General features: G+C 46.9%; 1 protein-coding gene across 7 annotated transcripts in view; it reads right to left on the bottom strand.

The window, feature by feature from the left end:
- The window catches only part of RANBP10 (RAN binding protein 10), a 90,269-nt gene that overhangs the window by 39,788 nt on the left and 31,687 nt on the right, over positions 1–18,794 (bottom strand). For all 7 annotated transcript variants that reach the window (XM_074583418.1, XM_074583421.1, XM_074583422.1 and 4 more), the window contains one exon: positions 1,631–1,798. In XM_074583418.1, the coding sequence (XP_074439519.1) occupies positions 1,631–1,798 (168 nt within the window). The remainder of the gene's footprint in view (positions 1–1,630; positions 1,799–18,794) is intronic.

Here is an 18,794-nt window from a genome sequence, read left to right as displayed (position 1 = left end):
TAAAGCATTGCTCCTGCCTCCATCTGGTCTCGGTTCCTCTGCTGAGATCCCCCCTCTCACATCTACCTGTTCAGTGCCCAGAGAAGCTGCGGAACAGCCAGATGACTGGGATCTGTGGTCTTATGGGGCTCAGACACCGTCTCCTCAACATTGACTTCTCTTGAAGCACTTCTCTTGAATGTTGTGTTTCTTTATCAATGGCACAAATAGACACTACTGGCCCTTAACAGGAGTCCAGATGATCACAGGCATCACACAGTGTCCAGAGAAGCCTGTGTCCAGATGATTTCTGAATACCTCCACAGATGGAGACTCCACAGCCTCTCTGGGCAACCTGCACCAGTGCTTGGTCACCCTCACAGTGGAAGTGTCTCCTGATGTTCACCAGGAACCTCCTGTGTGTCAGTTTGTGTCCATGGCCTCTGGTCCTGGCACTGGGCACCACTGAGAAGAGCCTGGTTCTGTCTGCTTTGCACCCTCCTTTCAGGTATTTATACATATTGATGAGAACCCCCTGAGCCCTCTCTTCTCCAGGCTGAACCGGCCCCGCTCTCTCAGCCTGTCCTCCCAGGAGAGGTGCTCCAAACCCTTCACCATCTTGGCAGCCCTTTGCTGGACTCTCTGCAGTATGTCCGTCTCTCTCTAATACCGGGGAGCCCAGTACTTTTCCCAAGAGCTCACCAGAAATGATGCAGTCTCCAGACACACACTGCACTCTAATCCCACTCCTTCCTTCAGCCCAGCCAGTAACCCAAACCGGTTTTTGTTCTGGTAGGTCTTTTGAGCGGGGTATTTTTCTACAGCTTCTTCATCTTGAATTCAACAGAGGCAAATTGACACAGCAAGGAGAAGCAAAGGAAAAGAGCGCTTGTCCCTGCCAAACCAAATGAATTCCAGCACAAAAAGGGAGATGAACTTATCAAAATTTACGGCATATCTGATGTGACAAAAAAAAAAAGGACAAGAATTGTATTTATTTATTTATTTGTGTCATCCAAGGGAAAGACATTGTATGTGAAAATGGCTTCAAGTCTCTATTTTAGACAAATCAGGTACGATGGATGCCTGGAAAACATCTGTGAGATATTCCTTTGGGCAAAATTTTGAAGTCCTTAACTTTAGGGGAACTACTGAAACAACTGTGGAACGAACCAAATTAGAGGTCAGTGCCCAAGTAAGACTCTTATGCTGAATTAATGTCTGACTTTGGGAATGCTTGGACCAATGTCTTAAGCCCCTTTAAAAAGTGAAAAGACACTGATACAGTGGCTTTGTATTCAGTTGAATAATACACTAACTAAACTTCCCACTTCTTTATTTCCCTGCTGCCCAGCCATTAGCCATCTTATCCAGCCTCCCACCGACTGTGCAGCGGCAGAGGAAAGGTGTAGAATCCTAACCTACCTAACGGAGCAGCATAGAAACCATTTTACGTGCTGGCAATATTTTTGTCTCAGAGCCAATTTACATCCCCTGACCGCTGCTTAGCGCACTTTTTCTCTGACATTCCTTAAATCTTACCCACAAACGTGGGACAAGAGTTACAACACGTGCAAAGCACTAGAGTAAACAGCGGCGGTGATAGCAGGGCAGGAGCATCCCTCTCCTGAGAACACCTTTCTTTACTTACCTAAACTGTGGCCATTTTTCGTGTAAAAGCAGGTATTGTTGATAAGGTTAACACAGCAGCCGATCACATCCCCAGTGGTGAAGGTAGGGCCGTAGGGCTGTCCTGTCCCCGAAGAACAGAAGGAGTGCCCGTCGTCACCATGGTACCCATAAGAATGTTTATCCCATCCTGCAGAAGACAAAAGAACAGGTCAGCAATGAAGCCGGTTTAGCAGAACGACACGGCAACTACAGCTCTCAGGAGACAACTTTCTGGTAGGAAATTTGAAATTTTGATTCCCGCTTCCGATTCATCCCATTAATTAACTTTCACACACCTGTAACTGAAATTAACGATCATCAATAACAACTCATCATTTGTGTTTCAATTTCATTTGTCCCTTAGGAGAAATAACAAAAACAGATTGCCAAAGTCATGTTGATAAAGACAATTTTTTGTTTTAAAAAAACAGTAAAACCCTGCTTCTGTTCTATCTTGCCTGCAGTGAAACACGCTCCTCTTTGTAAAGCATTTGTGTTTCCCACTAAAACAATCTTCCAGTAAAACCATTTAATAAAAATAAAATTTAATAAAAGCTTTGTCCATACGTGCTGCTCGCAGGCGTCACCGAGCAGCTTGAGGCAATGTTTGCACTCTCGTACTTACATTTCCCTTCTGACAGTTTATAAGGATTTCCGCGCTCCCCTTAGGCAACAACATTTCCCGTTCTGCGGACAGTTTAAAACACAAGCCTTAAATGTCAACGGGCAATTTTCCAAGTCAATTGTAACATTAATATCTTTTATTTCTTCTGCCAGTAATGCTGTGCCAAGGGGTAAAGCTGGGCTCAGCTTTACTGGCCTACTTGCCCTTTTCTACATCACACAGTAATTCTGAGTTCCTGATTTTGTTCTGTTCCACCCCAATTCTGTTGTAAATTCTTTTGTGAATTTCTTACATGTAGAAACGCCACATATAACCACTAACTATTGCAAAGAAGAGAGATTAATCCACCCTTTAAAAGCTGAAGTGTTCCTCAGGCAACACACCGGTCTTTGCTTTTCAGGACTCTTGCAGAATCATCCAATCACAGAACGTGTTGGGTTGGAAGGGACCTCTAAAGGCCATCTAGTCCAACCCCCCTGCAGTGAGCAGGGACATCTTCAACTAGATCAGGTTGCTCAGAGCCTCATCCAGCCTGGCCTTGAATGTCTCCAGGGATGGGGCCTCCACCACCTCTCTGGCCAACCTGGGCCAGTGTCTCCCCACCCTCAGTGTAAAGAACTTCTTCCTAATGTGTCATCTAAACCCGCCCTGCTCTAGTTTAAACCATTGCCCCTTGTCCTATGGCTACATGCCCTTGCAAACAGCCCCTCCCCAGCTTTCCTGTAGGCCCCCTTCAGGGACTGGAAGGGGCTGGAAGGTCTCCCCAGAGCCTTCTCTTCTCCAGGCTGAACAACCCCAACTCTCTCAGCCTGTCTTCGTAGGAGAGGTACTCCAGCCCTCGGATCATCTTTGTGGCCTCCTCTGGACCTGCTCCAACAGGTCCATGTCCTTCTTGTGCTGAGGGCTCCAGAGCTGGACACAGTACTCCACGTGGGTTCTCACCAGAGCAGAGTAGAGGGACAGAATCCCCTCTCTGGATCTGCTGGCCACGCTTCTTTTGATGCAGCCCAGGATGCGATTGGCCTTCTGGGCTGCAAGTGCACATTGCTGGCTCTTGTCCAGCTTTTCATCCACCAGTACCCCCAAGTCCTTTTCCACAGGGCTGCTCTCTATCACACCCTCCCCCAGCCTGTACTCATGACGAGGATTGTTCTGACCCAAGTGTAGGACCTTGCACTTGGCCTTGTTGAACTTCATGAGGTTTGCTCGGGCCCACCTCTCCAGCTCGTCCGGGTCCCTCTGGATGACATCCCATCCCTCTGGCACATCGACCGCACCACTCAGCTTGGTGTCATCGGCAAACCTGCTGAGGGTGCACTTGATCCCACTGTCTATATCATTGATGAAGATGTTGGTTGTGGCCACAGAGTGATTCAGCAAATGCCACCTGAACCTACTAACCCATCCCTGCCAAATTCAGTTGTCATTACTGCTTATCCTCGCCCCTCTTAGGAGACCAGCTACGGCAGGCAGGGAGTCATGGGGAACATTCCTCTCACCAGAGAGTTTAAAGAAAGCATGACACACTCTGTCTTATTGTAAGACTTCAAGAAGAATCAGGATCTTCTACAGTTCTTTGGAGCCTTCCTATGAATTACACAATCAAAACCACACCTCACAGAGAGATGTGCTTCTATCAAAAAGCCTGAGACAGACACAGCATCAGTAACAACCACCTTCTTTTAAACAGAAATGCTTGGATCCTTAGGCAGACTGCGCCAACTGAAGCAGAAGCGAAAGAAGGTGCTTTGACCATCTACTGACCTTATACAACCCGAGGGTAGTGCAGAACCTGTTCAGTGTGGAGCAATGGTTTTGGCAAAAGGACTACAGAAGAAACGCAGTGACCATGGGAGGAGAGGGGTTAAAAAGTAGAAAGTAAAGTGCACATTCTGCAATAAGGCAAAAAAAGACCAAGCACACTGCAAACCAGAGAGGAGCCCTGTGAAGGTGGGCTGGAGCACTTCTGCCAGCCATCATTTTCCTACAAAAAACCCAACAACTACGTGATGGCACTAGAAACTTAATCCCATCAAATAGTGCTCAGCTACATGCACTCAGGTATCTTATCATCAGCGGGACCCACATGCTTGGGGTTTCTCAGAAAACCATGAAACACCTGGTGCACGCCAAGGCCCTCCATTTGTTGCACCACACCACATGAATGCCAAGGGGAAAGGCAGGGAATGGAGCAAGACTGAAACATGCCACGGTCTGAGAATTTGGACCTCGGGGCAAAGTTTGGGAGTGAGAGGTGTGAAGGACTCCTAGTCTAGAAATGGTGAATAATTTCCTCTTGTTAAGTCCCACAGACCCACAGGAACAGACTGAGATGTCCCAAGGGTCAGCTCCATCTTCCCTCGGAGCAGCTCCAAACAAGCTGCTGACAGTAGCACCAGTCCTGTTTAATATCTTCATGAAAGCCAAGGACGGCAGCACAGACAGCGCCCTCAGCAAGCTCAAAAATGATGCCAAATCGGATTGCCAAAAACAAAGGAGGGAGCGATAGGGGCTCTAGAGTCTGTTGTCAAACTTCCACTGCTGAGATTCCATCCAGTAAAAACACCATTGAAATACTGAGTTTTTAAGACTGTGGCTCCTTTCCACTATCCCTTTTATTTCCTCTGCTGCTGCCCTGTGAAAGGCTGCCACGGCTGATCTATTATTTTAGCGTCCCCAAACACAGACCAGTTACACGTGTGTCAGTTCAGAACTTCTCTAATGAAGCTGTTGGTAACTTCAGATGAGAACTCTAATCAATTTATCTCCTAAGCTACTTAGTAATACAACCCGAATACAAACTTCTAGCTCTTCTGCATACACAACGTTCCTGGCATTACAAAGCATTTAATGAGAACTTGTCATCAGTTCCATTTAAGCAGTGAGATGCTTACACACCACGCACCAGGTAGGGCTATCGTGACATATGCAACAGCGTGCTCAACCGGGAGGACAATGTCACAAAATACTTGTGCCAATGCAGACACTACAGGTTCTGTAGTAAAAGAAAAAAAAAAAAAAAAGTTTAATGACCTACAGATTACAACTGATCCTGCTGAAAAAATCTCCTCCTGCTCCTCTAAGACCTGTGCTTCACAGTACGGCTACTCGCTGTGCCACCAAACACGGCAATGAACTCATCGATGCAATGAACTCCAATGAGAAGTGACTGGATAAAGGCTTTGAGGACGGTGTCAAATTTGGTATGTATCAAAACAGTGCCTGGAAAAAGCTTGATTTGAATCATGTTCTCCACAGACAACCACCAGTTAAGGAAATCTTGCTCACCCGGCACTTTGCTAATGACATACAGAGTCAACCTTTTCAACTCAGATGTTGTATACTGCTGAATCTGGACCTGACACAAAACCAAGTGTTTTAAATTTCTATTGTCACCCTTATCATATCACCATGGTCAGCTTAAAAAAAACAAGCAGGATTTGTTTGAGAGAACTTACTGTCCTCACCATAAATGCAAGCTCCGTGGCGTTAATTATATGCCTAACTTTTAGTTATTTATTAATGAAATAATGTATCGGTATTTCTAAAATTCTGCCCAGAATAAACATGGGGGCAAAGGCATACAGGTCATTCCAGCACTGGCCAACTTCAGACAGCCTTCTGAAATTTCCCAGTAATCTAAATTAAAAATAACAATCAGCACTTCTAATACTTCTAGGCCAAAGTTATCTGGGCTTATTTGTTTAAATAGCGTATCCCTATCGAATGTGTTTGGCGTTCTCTGGGATTACCAGCAGAGCGGGAAGTAACTTATCGCGTGTATTTTGCAAATACATCCTCCAACTTCTCTCCATCTACAAAAACGCTTGCTGAAAACTTGGGACTTTTCTGCATCATTAACAATTTACTATCGCCACCTAGTAATAGGTCTATGATATTACAACCTTTTCTTTGACTCCTGCGACATTACTCACACCTCCGGTCACTCAATAGCCTCGTCCTTTACAAAATCTAACACTGTTTTAATAAGGGCTGAATCAGACTTCCTATACGCCTTCCCTACACTTACATCTGCAAGTTCTCCGGGAGGTTTGACCTTCACACCACTTGTACTCAAGCATTTCAACTTCCACTGCCACCCAGAAGGCAGAGACGAGATTTTATTATCTGCATGTCCTTAAAAAGAACGGCCATATGGGATATGGGGTCAACCCAGAGAAGTATCTTGCTCAAGAAGCGGATGCTTATGAGAGGGCATAAGCGTAGGACGTGCACTTTCTTGCTCTTACTGAATAACGGTACCACTTTATAACTCCCTGCAGCACAGATATACTGATTCAGATGGAGATTGCACTCATTTGCTACTCCTCAAAGGATTTTCTTTCCATTGCGTTGTCCAATCCTTCTTTAAGCACACATAAATATTCACACCATCCACTGTACCCTGCGACAAGGAGTTTCGCAGCGTAACTATAAGCTCGTGAAAATGTGTCTTCTGCTACTTGTATTTGACAGTCTGTAGTTCTCGCACTGGAGATGGCAGCAAACCACATGTTCAGTCTCTCCAGAACATCCATCACTGTATAGACCTCTACGAAATCCCCACAATCATCCCTTTTCCAGACTGACAACTCCTGGCTTATTTAGCTATTCCCTGCATACCCACCCGTCATCATCTGAACCTTTTCCGGATTGACAGTGTTGCTTTTGCGAACGGAGCTGAAGGTGCTCTGTGGAGAAGGGAAGCAGGCTGTAGCTGTTCTCTGCACTGTTCCCCAGCCCTCTGTGAGTTAATCCCAGCATTTTCCCCTTTATTAGCCTTTTCACCACCGAACTGACGTTTCCAGGAAGCTATTGTAATCACTCCAAAACGCATCATCGCTCTCATGACCCTGCCCTCTCTGTGCGGATTCCCATCTGTCATCTCACTGCCGGCGCACTCAGCCTCAGCCCCCTCCCACCTTCCTCTCTTCCACCTCAGCCCCCCTCCAGCACCTTCCAACTACCACCATCAGTGGCTTGCGATCCTCCAGCCTGGGCTAGCAAGGAGCAGGCAGCTGCTTCTCAGAAAACCCTCGGAGTACCCACGCACGAACACGAACCGTTTCTGACCAGTAACCCATTCCAACAAGGCTGTGGGGTTTAAATAACGTCCATTTCAGTCTCTTGGTGATAGCTGATGTCTATCACAATGGACACTTCACACCTACGTGCAGTTGACCAAGTCTAAAAATTCTCAAATGCAAGCGCGGATCCCTTACAAAATTACAGAAATCTGGACAACAAGATTGGAGAACATGCTTTTCTTTTTCTCGTCAAAAGTAGATCACGGACCCCCGAAGGACCAGACTGAAATCTAGTGAGGTAGAGTGTGGCTGGAGGGTCCAGTTAGCACAGTTCTCTCACTCCTTCCTTTTCCTTCCCCATCCTCTCTTGAAAAGCACAAAATCATTTCAAAGAGGGGAGACAGGCAGAGAACAGAAAGGATCGGTCCAACTGGCCCACAGCAGCGGTCCAAGCAGACCCTAAACATCCTGCCTCCTATGGCTCCTGTTGTCACCACACGTCATTTTGAAGACAAGAGTGCTTTGAACATGCAAACATAGAGGTGCAGGTAGGACCTCAGCAGCTGGTGAACAAAAAGAGGTTAAAATGACGTCCCTTTGAATTGGACCCTTCAACCCCCAAACATAGGTACAGGATTTATGAACAGCCAGACAGATGCAGCACAGCTCAGATTGTGCAACCAACCAGAGAGAAAAACAGAAACAACGAGTAGGGCTTGGGAGGACATTTTTATATGTTCAGCACCAAACTGAAGTTCTGTTTGGCCTGCTAACAAGAAAAAGCAGATACGCTGATCTTCTTGGCAGAATATCTTGATCCCAACACACAGTGAAGAAAAAAAAAAAAAAAATGAACAGCAAGTTCCATTGCTGCTGCTTGATAAACAGGCCAGAATTATGCAATGCCAGACCACGTGGCAGAAAAGACTTGAGTTACTTCAGGACACAGTTACAGGATCAACTCATAAATACTCACCTTTAAGGGAGCACTGGAGTTAGACAAAGGGTGCTACGAGCACCCCTAACTATCCTACAGCTATCCCTGCCCAATCCCACCTTGCCCATTCAACGTCAGCCCTGCTTTACTCTTTACTTTTTGGGCAGAACCTGCGACGGGCCTAAGGTCTATCTATATCTGGGATCAGGCTCTGCCTCTCAACACAGCGACGGGGAAGCGGTGCTCCTGGGCTGGGTCACCATGTACCTCTCAGCACTGTGGAAGTAACACGGCGTTTTAGCTTCCCGTTTCAAGAGCGTCAGCAACATGCACAGAACCTCTTCTAGCAGGTAAAACTGCCATCGTGGCTACCTCCCACACGTAGGAACACAAGGACCTGGACATGCTGCCCAATTCTGAAAGCACGTAACGTCAGGCGGTACACAACAGAGGCAACGCAGCGCAGGATGCCCTGACAGAAAGTACCGAGAGCAGTAGGTCTTCGCGGGCCTGCGGCTCCTTCCGCACAGAGTGTGGAGAAGAACGGAGACTGACGACATCCTGCATCACGGTTCAAACATGCCAGACGCACCAGTGGGCACAGGAGAACTGGGAAGGCAACATTGACAGGGATCATGGAAAAGATGGTTGTTCCAATAAGTTACAGCCTGACACCTCAGACTCCTCCTGCTCTGCCACTTGCCAAGCTTAAAAAGATGGCAGACAGACGGACTTTACCATTGACATGTGGATCGCCTCCTGCCCATGCCCATTCCAGGGGAGAAATGTGTTCCGCTGCAGCCCAGCCAACACATTCAAGGCAATCGGTACCTGGGGCAGAAGCTGCTGCAAGGGGCAGGGTCTTCCTTGCTCACAACAAATTCAGCGGTAACCTGACCCGCAATCACAGAAACCCGAAACATCTCAAGTAGTAAGCGAGGCCAGTGAAGTATGTATTTGGCCACAGGAAGACAAGACGGAAGTTCCTCAGAAAGAATCTGCAGTAAGATTTGTAAATAGTGGATTTGCCTCTGCTATATCCCAAATAACATGTGACGACTTTGGAGGCTTAGTCTTCTGGACAGACCTCATTGACTGCTCTGCAGTCTTTGCAGTGTCTGTGTCTTTCCAAATTTTAACTGTACCTACTTCGTTCTCTTTGTATTTTGAAACATTTTTCATTTTTCTCTCCTCCCTGTTCTTGTCCAGCTTTTTGCCAGTGGCATTCTTCTTCCCACTCTTCTGGACAACAACCCTAGCTTCCCACAGCTGCCTGTGCCAGGGCATGACGCGTGCAAACACTAGCTGCAGAGGGACAAGAACTTGTGTCGACACACTGAAATAAACCCAACAAAATAATTTTAATAAGATTTATTGAATCCAAAGTCCAGCAGAAACAGATGTACAACTTTTGCTTGTACAGTGCTTGTGGAATGGGATGTTGAGGGTGGAGCCAGCTCCGGAGTCCAGAGTCGCTGCTGGACCACGTTCTGGCCAGAGGCTGGGCCATGTCCATGCGCTGCGCCGTGCTGGTGCTCAGCCAGCTCCGGGTCTTTGGCAGCAGTAGAGGATGATGTCAGTGGAGGGGAAGGTACATTAAACAGAGGCTGAACAGATGAATATGGTGCGGGGAGAAGTAAGACGTTGCTTCTACAACGTCCTGGACAGAACAGTCCCAAGGAGGGACTGGTGTCTGCAGGGATGGGACAAAAATAAGCATGGGGAAGAAGCTGTTATCACAGCAGAAGTAGAACCACCCTCTGTTGACCGCTCTACCATCTTCCAGCAGATTTGGCTTTGCCAGTGGATATGCCTTTGGGGTACATTAGCTCGGAGCAGTGAAAGTATGCCTCTGCCCCCAGCAGAGCGTAGGCTGAGCAAGCCCCCCGTGCTCCTACAGCCTTAGAAGCTAAATGCCCGGTCAAGAAAAGCCTGTTGTCCCAAGAAGCACCTGGGGTGCTGCAGCATCTCAGCTGTAAGTTCAGTTTTACAGCATTTATGCCAAACCACAGGAAGTCGCATAAACATCAGATGCTTGGGTGAGAGCAAGGAGGTAGCTTTGTTTTTCTTCATTCAACCGTGCTTCAGAATCAGACCAACTAGTAATGCTGCAACTCAGCTTTCTCTTTCCACAACCAGCCTACAAAAATAGCTGCTCAGTGGCCACAGCAAGCCATGCTGGGATGGTAGGAATAGGGGAGACATGGTCCTGGCATGGATCAACTGTCTAGGTACAGTCACAACACCAGCTGGAGGACAGGAATAGGATCAGGGAACAGCGCGCTTCGCCTATTACAGCATCTTCCTGGCAGAACTTCAAGGGCCTGGATATCTGCCCAGAACACATCAAGGAAAAAAAGATGTCCCTACACCCCACTTACTTAGGGACACCAGAAAATGAAGAAGCCCTAGCTAGTAACACGCCAACCTTTTCTTTCTCAGAACAGCTTCTACATCTTCTGCAAGGTGGCAAAATTGAGAGTTGGAATGCGGGAGAAGCCCAAACGTTGCACCACAGGACCAAGGCATATACAGAAAATAAAACCACTTCGCCCCACGGAGGACAAACTTCCTAAGCTAGGGGTTAGACATGCTCAGGTCCCATAGTCTTTGTAGTATCACACCGAATCGTGTGCACGGTAATGGTGCCGTGCAGCACACCCCACTGCACACGTCCCAGCGAGGGACTGCCATACAGTGGCCTCCCTCTCACCCCAGCCCCCAGCAGACCGAGCAGATTCATCCAAGGCTGGTTTGGCCCCTACAGATCAACACCAGATGATGCTAATCAAAGAATGCAGGACTCTTGGCAGGCCTGGCTGTAGAGTTGGCCGGGAGGCTATTCCATGTTTTTGAATAAAGTACTTGCACTTGCAACTGTAAAAGAGACAAAGCTCAGACCAAGGAGGACTTAAATGTGGCAAGTATCCAAAGGAGAGGGGGGAGAACAGAAAAAAAAAGAAAAAAAAAAAAGAGAAAATGTAGAATCGTAGAATAGTTTGGATTGAAAGGGACCTTAAAGACCATCCAAGTCCCACCCCCACGAGGGACACTGCCCACGAGACCAGGTTGCTCCAAGCCCCGTCCAGCCTGGCCTTGAACCCCTCCAGGGATGGGGCAGCCACAGCTTCTCTGGGCAACCTGGGTGAGGGCCCTCACAGCAAAGAATTTCTCCCTAATACCTCATCTAGATCTCCCCTCTTCCAGTTTGAAGCCATCACCCCTTGTCCTATCACTCCATGTCCTTGTAAAAAGTCCCTCCCCAGCTTTCCTGGAGCCCCTTTAGGGACTGGAAGGGGCTCCAAGGTCTCCCCGGAGCCTTCTCTTCTCCAGGCTGAACCCCCCCAGCTCTCTCAGCCTGTCCTCACAGCAGAGGGGCTCCAGCCCTCCCAGCATCTCTCTTGTATTAACAGAGAGCAGGAACAAAAGGACACGGTGATTCAAAGATCAAAAAGTCTCCAAAAAAGACAGCTAAAAAGGCCTGCAAGAATTTGGGAGATCCAGCAGAACGCGGGTGCTAACAAGCATTGCCTGATCCACTGCAGACACTATAAGCAGAAAGTAACACTGTAAAATTTCCTTTTTAACAATATTGAACCGGCATGGCGATTTTTAGACCAGATCAGCAACTCCTACCATTTGACAGCTACTGCATGTTAACTAGGCTTCAAAACACTAACAAACCACAGTCTAAATTTAATTAACTCTACCCATTGACTCATAAAGAGAAAAAAAACGAAACCAGAAGGCTCTGGATGGCTGCAACATGGCCAGCACCTTGTCAACAGGAATGGTCTGTTCCACCTGCCCCAGAGATTTGGTAACGAAGCCACTTGTCTATTACTTTTTATGCACCTCACCACAGAACACAGTCATCAAGATAAACGTCCCGCTTCCTTGAATGAGTAAAGATGGCAACTCCTAACTTAAAAGCTTGATGGGCCGTCTCCTGCCAGAGTCAGAACATGAGCTGGTCTTTCCTATACCAGAGAGGTCAAGACAAGCTACTCGTGATTTATAGCCCTGTAAAGAACACAACATCAAAGCACGACTACTGAACAGGTTGGTTCTATCTACAAAGGCTCAAAAAGCTCTCTAGCATGATCAGGTCACCACTGTACTATTCTACCTATTACACTCCCTGACACACCGTGCCAGAGGGGGTGGGGAGAAGTGCGGGGGTGCAAAACAAAGTAGGACACAGATTTAAAAAAAAAAAAAAAGTCAGATGAGGGGTTTTGCCATTTCTCTATTAAGTGGCAGGGGCAAAGAACAAGTTGGATACAACAGCTTATCACGTACACAGGCTTCAAGTCTCATCATATTAAATAATTCACATTTTCATTTATAGGCCAACTTTTCAACTTTTAGCTGAAGGGCAAGAAGACCTCCATAAAATATTAAGACACCTTCAGAAAAATCTTGCAATGTAATGGCCAAAAGCCATTTTAGAGAGACACTGAGGCAGAGCAGTTAAATGACTCAGCCAAAAGCCATGTTAGAGCTCCCTGCGAAATGCAGGGGGCTAGCATCCAGCTGCTATTAAAAACAATCCCTAAAATGGTATTTAATGAGGTAAGAAAATTAGGAACAAAAAAAAAATATTTATATAAACACAAGACCTTATGGAGAGACAAGTCTTCCAGAAGAAGCTCATCTCGTGATGTTAAGGGGATGCAACCAGGCCTTCTAGATTCTAAACTCAGGTTCCTGAAATACTTTCCACATCAGTTAAGGTAAAAGCAACAGGGTTTTCCGAAAAGGATCACATTTATCCATCAGTAAAAATAGCTGCCATCCATCAGTTGGAGGTGTAGTGAAATTCAGCTTTGTGTTGATGTTACCTTTTATCTGAAAGGCTCGTATAAGAGGTACAGCTGCTAAAAAGCATTATTTTTTTTAAATCCAAAAAGCAAGCAGTGCTGATTACAGCTCCTGTTGGTGGCTAAATTGCTGTCTCTAAATTGCCAGTCAACTCTTAGCTGTCACTAAGGTTACCCGGATTGTCCGCAATCGGTGCTACAGCTGGAGATGCAACCTGTGGTATATTGGTGAAGGCCAGATCACAAACCCCAACCACGTAACGCCATCTCCGCTCCACTTTGGAAACTCTCTTGTTTTCACGTGGCACAAAACACATTAACACAACCTGCTGTCTGACGGAAAGCTCCACGCAAAGGCAGGCTCCAGTGAACCTGCATCATACATTCCTGGGAATACGCTGCATGCGGAAAGAGTGCAGAACCTCTGCAAGGAGCCAGCCCACCTCCCAGAGAGTTACGGCACAGAAATTAGGGCATGGAGAGGCGCAGGACAGCCAGAACCCCGGAATAAAAATCACTTCTTACTCACCCACACTGACGCCTGAGCACTTAATAGCCAGTGGAAACACTTTCTTTGGTTAATTTTCCAAGGCCAGTGCGACCCCCTTGAAATACCAAATCATGGTTTTGTTCGGATTGAATGACGTGGCTGAGCCCCTTCCCAATTATTTCCCGGGTGAAGCATGGTTACCGAAAGCTCAGCTTTTGGTCTGCCTCCTCCATTCGGACCTGAAGCCTGTGTGCCCAAAAGCTAGTCTAATTAAAAAGACAAAAAAAAAAAAAAAAAGAAAATAAAGACAACGCCTCCCTAAAAACCCGACCAAATGTCTGGCGGCAGTTCTTCTGGCTGCAGACATGCAGACAGGACAATCAATACACGCAAACACATGAACTGAAGGGGGTCTGAAGGGGAAAAAGGCAGTAACTTTTACTTTATACAATCCTATTTTTTACATAAATCATAGAACCATAGGGTTGGAAGGGACCTCTGGAGATCATCCCGTCCAACCCCCTGCCAGAGCAGGGTCACCCACAGCAGGTGGCACAGGAACACCTCCAGGTGGGTTTGGAATGTCTCCAGAGACGGAGACTCCACCACCTCTCTGGGCAGCCTGTGCCAGGGCTCTGCCACCCTCACAGGAAAGAAGTTCCTCCTCATGTTGAGATGGAACTTCCTGTGCTCAAGTTTGTGCCCATTACCCCTTGTCCTGTCCCCGGGCACCACTGAGAAGAGCCTGGCCCCATCCTCCTGACACCCATCCTTTAAGTGTTTATAAGCGTTGATAAGATCCCCCCTCAGTTGTCTTTTTTCCAGACTGAAAAGACCCAAATCCCTCAGCCTTTCTTCAGAAGAGGGGTGTTCGAGTCCCCTAATCATCTTGGTAGCCCTTTGCTGTCCCCTCTCCAGCAGTTCCCTGTCCTTCTTGAACTAAGGAGCCCAGAACTGGACACAGCACTCCAGATGCGGCCTCCCCAGGGCAGAGCAGAGGGGGAGGATGACCTCCCTCCACCTGCTGGCCACACTCTTCTTGATGCACCCCAGGATGCCATCGGCCTTCTTGGCCACAAGGGCCCATTGCTGGCTCATGGTCATCCTGTTGTCCACCAGGACTCCCAGGCCTCTTTCCACAGAGCTGCTCTCCAGCAGGTCAGCCCCCAGCCTGTCCTGGTGCATGGGGCTATTCCTCCCCAGGTGCAGCACCCTCCACTTGCCCTTGTTGAATTTCATAAGGTTTCTCTCCACCCAACTCTCCAACCTGTCCAGGTCTCTCTGGATGGCGGCGCAGCCTTCCGGTGTGCCAGCCACCCCCCCCCAGCTTTGTGTCATCAGCAAACTTGCTGAGGGTGCACTCTGTCCCCTCATCCAGGTCATTGATGAATATATTGAAGAGGACTGGACCCACTACTGACCCCTGGGGAACACCACTCGTCACTGACCTCCAGGTAGACTCTGTGCCCCTAATCACCACCCTCTGAGCTCTGTCTTTCAACCAGTTATCTATCCACCTTACTGTCCATTCATCAAGACCACTCTTCCTGAGCTTCCCTATGAGGACGCTGTGGGAGTCCATGTTGAAGGCCTTGCTTAAGTCAAGGTAGACCACATCTACTGCCCTCCCCCTCATCTATCCATCCAGTCATGCCATCATAGAAGGCTATCAGATTAGTCAAATAGCCATAAATAAAACAGGAGATTAAATTTAACCTAAATTCAGGTTATCCACCCCAATTCTATGGTTCAGGAGTTGGTTTTGTTACTCTCCAGCTCTGAACGCATCTGATAGAAGGTGTCAGGTCTGGCCATATTTGAGGAGTGTCAGGTCCAACCTCATTCAAGGACTCGATCATCACCCCCCCTGTGTCACCCCGCAGCAAGCGTCACTGCAGTGCTCTCAAGGTACCCGCCCAACTGCTCCAGGCCATGCCAACCAGCCCAGTATCAGCTCTTAGCAGAAGGCTCATGTTTTAAAACATGTCCCACCTAAACATGTTGTACCCATCTATGGGTAAGATAACCTAAGTAGGGGAGGCACACCTAAGGAGCAGAGCACAGGAGCGCATGGGGACGGAGGCTTTGGCAGCCATGAGGGTAAAGAAAGAGATTGCACATGCTTCCAGGTACAAATATAGCTGCGTTTCATAGAACGACAGAATGGTTCGGGTTGGAAGGGACCTTAAAGCCCACCCAGTTCCAACCCCCTGCCCTGGGCAGGGACACCTCCCACCAGACCAGGTTGCTCAAAGCCCCGTCCAGCCTGGTTTTTTTCTTGTTTTGCTGATTCTGGACAGCTTATAAAAGCTGTGCCAGTCCATCCACTATAAACTACAGATCCTACACACCACACTTCAGCATCACAACTCCCCAAAACGAGACCTGTTGGGAAGGAGGAGGGAACAATACATAAACCACCACACACATCTGTGCATTTCTTGCAATTCCTGCACCACGCGTTTGTAGTAAAAGTTGGTGAAGGATCTACCCAACAGGAGAGCTCAAGCTTCCTAAGCTGGGCTCCTCCATGCTCCTACAGTTTCCCTTCTGCGGGTAGGGAAGTAGACATCAAGCTCTTATTTCAGTGCTGATTATGAGCTCACCACCTTTGCCAGGCTCCATAAAAGCCACATCCCCAGAAGGGGCCAGGCACATGCAAGACACCCTGCAAGACAAAGGAGCGGCAGGAAAGCGAAATGCTACTATGTTCCTCAAGACCAAAAAGCTTGCAAACCACCAATTTCAAGACAATATACACATGTTAAAAAAAAAAAAATTACTCATCTGACTTCAGATTATTCCAACACCCTAAAAACACAATCTTAATCTAAAATATCAATCCACATAACCCAACATGTATTTTATAACAAAACCATCACAGCCATCCTTGTCCACAGCCTTCCCCTCCCGTACCACAATGTATCCACACACAGTACACCCAGTTAATTCTTTTAATCGTATACCGGTAAGTTTTAACTTTGGATGTCTCCAAAATTTAGATCTTACAAATCCAAGCTTTGTCAGAAAGCCCGCTGTTGATATGTGAAAAGCTGATGAATGTGGAAGAATGAATTTCCACTTCTTCTAGAAGATGAGATATGAATAAATTCATGGCAAATGCATCAAATCCATTTCGATATTCAAGCTGGGATTTTCATACAAGTTCAGGTGACCTCAGCACCCAAACTAGGATCTGAGAAAACTGACTGGAAAGCAGAAAGCTTACGTGGGATGGGGAGAAGACGTCTGAGCAATTGAGTGGAGCTCAGCAGACCTCCACTGGCAGCGGACAGGTCAATCATAAACCACAAGCTTCACAAAGATACGTAGAACTTTCTTGCTTTTTAATAAAGATCATACCATTTTGAGAAAGAACAACCATTTTAAAGGGTGTTTACTGATCTGCAGAGAGTAGATGCAGGAAGAGAAAACAAGATGAGGGTGAGTTAAGCAACACCAGAGGAACTCAGATTCTTATCATAGACGCAGCAGGGCAGCCATGGTGCATTTAAAATTTGGTCAGGCATCGCAAACACATAGAATTGAGAGTGAAGACAAAAAAAAAGAAATAATATAAATGAACCAGAGATGCCCAGAATAAACAGAAAATGAGTATTTCTCAGATTACTTTCCCATGATGAAATTTTACATACGCTGAACACATGAAATTGATTACATACGGGAAAAATTATTGCGCTAAAAATATGTGAAAACAAGTTCAAAGGAAATCCTTTTGTTTTATTACGAGCCCAAAGTTCTTATCTATTTCTGTAGCATGAGCTTCATTTGGACTTAAATTTAAAAGTAATAATAATAATAATCAAAAGCTATTTTGAAAATAGCACATGGTAGAGCACAGTAAGAGCAGGTCTGGAGAATGAAAGAACGAGGTTCAACCAGTCTCAGAACACTACTTCTCCAGTATGAGATTTTTAAACAATTTTTTTGTAATCGGGATAGGTACCTTGTATTACTTAGCCTTGTCCTGTGGACTGAATAGTTATTAGCAGCTGGAGTGCACTAACTGTGATCCTGGAGCGCATCCTTCCAGTTTAGTTTGGAAGAAACAAGGGTAGCACAACTGAAGATGTAAATCAAAGTACAGCAAGTGGTGACAACCAGGAGATTCACTTCAAAATACACCCCGTTTCCAAAAATCAGAGACCCCTGTAGACAAATCCAAAAGGCTCTGACTTACAAAGGCCAGAAATCTTAAATATTGTAACGTATATCTTTTTCTTGGCAGTGTATGTTTATTAACCACCGGTGTTCTAAGCTCCACAGGAAACTTCACCTATCCAGGTGAGCTCTCGAGCGGTGAGGAATCCCTCTAAAAACACGTTCTGCACAAACGGATCACCAACTCTGGAGCTGAACCAACACACTGACCCACTTCGCTCCCATTTCTTCCACTACGCAGCACCAAAACCTGCCATTTCTAAACATACTGATAACCTCTCAGGATGTTCAAGACAGATACAAGTTACTTTTCAGGTCAAAACCTAGTTAAGTTGGCAGCGACAAAGCCCTCCAAGGGAAGTTTTTGGAGCAGTTCTCAGGCTGCTTTTCCCCCTCGGCTTCTACCGAACCTCAGATTTTCGGCATTGCTAACTGCTCCCAAGTAACCTGCATTTAAGCGACAGGACGTTTCCCAGATGCTCCACATGGACGTGTAGGGTTTGCCCAGTCTGTGGAAGCGGAGACAGCAGTGGTAGGATCACAGCCCTCCTCCCCCAGCCACCGCAGGTCAGAGGCTCTCTCTGCTTTGATCTTTCATGTCTCTTTGTATTTCGGATTGATTAACAGCATCCCCCTCGATTTATTGCAAATGGACTTCTGGCGGCCTCTGCTACAGACTACTGAACTCCTCCACAATACACGTTCTTTGCAAGAAGTCACCGTCCCTTAATTTCGATAACTTCCTTCACTGCCATCAAGACAATCTGTAGATGCACTCATCCCATTGTACTGTAGGGCATTAATACCCATGGCAAGCACCTGTACGTCACAGCCCCTTTTAACGTATCCCCAGCAAGAGATCAGACACAGCCAGAAGGCATTTGGCCCAGAAGGTTCCCAAGACAGGCCTCCATCACCCACATTTGATTTTTCCTCAGGACACCCTTCCATAGCTGGAGCAGCATCCACCACACCAAGATAGAAGGTCCTCTACCCATACTCCCGGAGAAGCTAACAAAGGCTGCATCACCACTACTAGCGCACAGCCCTCCTAATAATA

This window comes from Larus michahellis, chromosome 4, assembly GCF_964199755.1.
Source record: "Larus michahellis chromosome 4, bLarMic1.1, whole genome shotgun sequence".
NCBI classification, from domain to species: domain Eukaryota; kingdom Metazoa; phylum Chordata; class Aves; order Charadriiformes; family Laridae; genus Larus; species Larus michahellis.
Note: the sequence above shows the minus strand (reverse complement) of the source record. Positions and strands in the feature narration are given on the sequence as shown.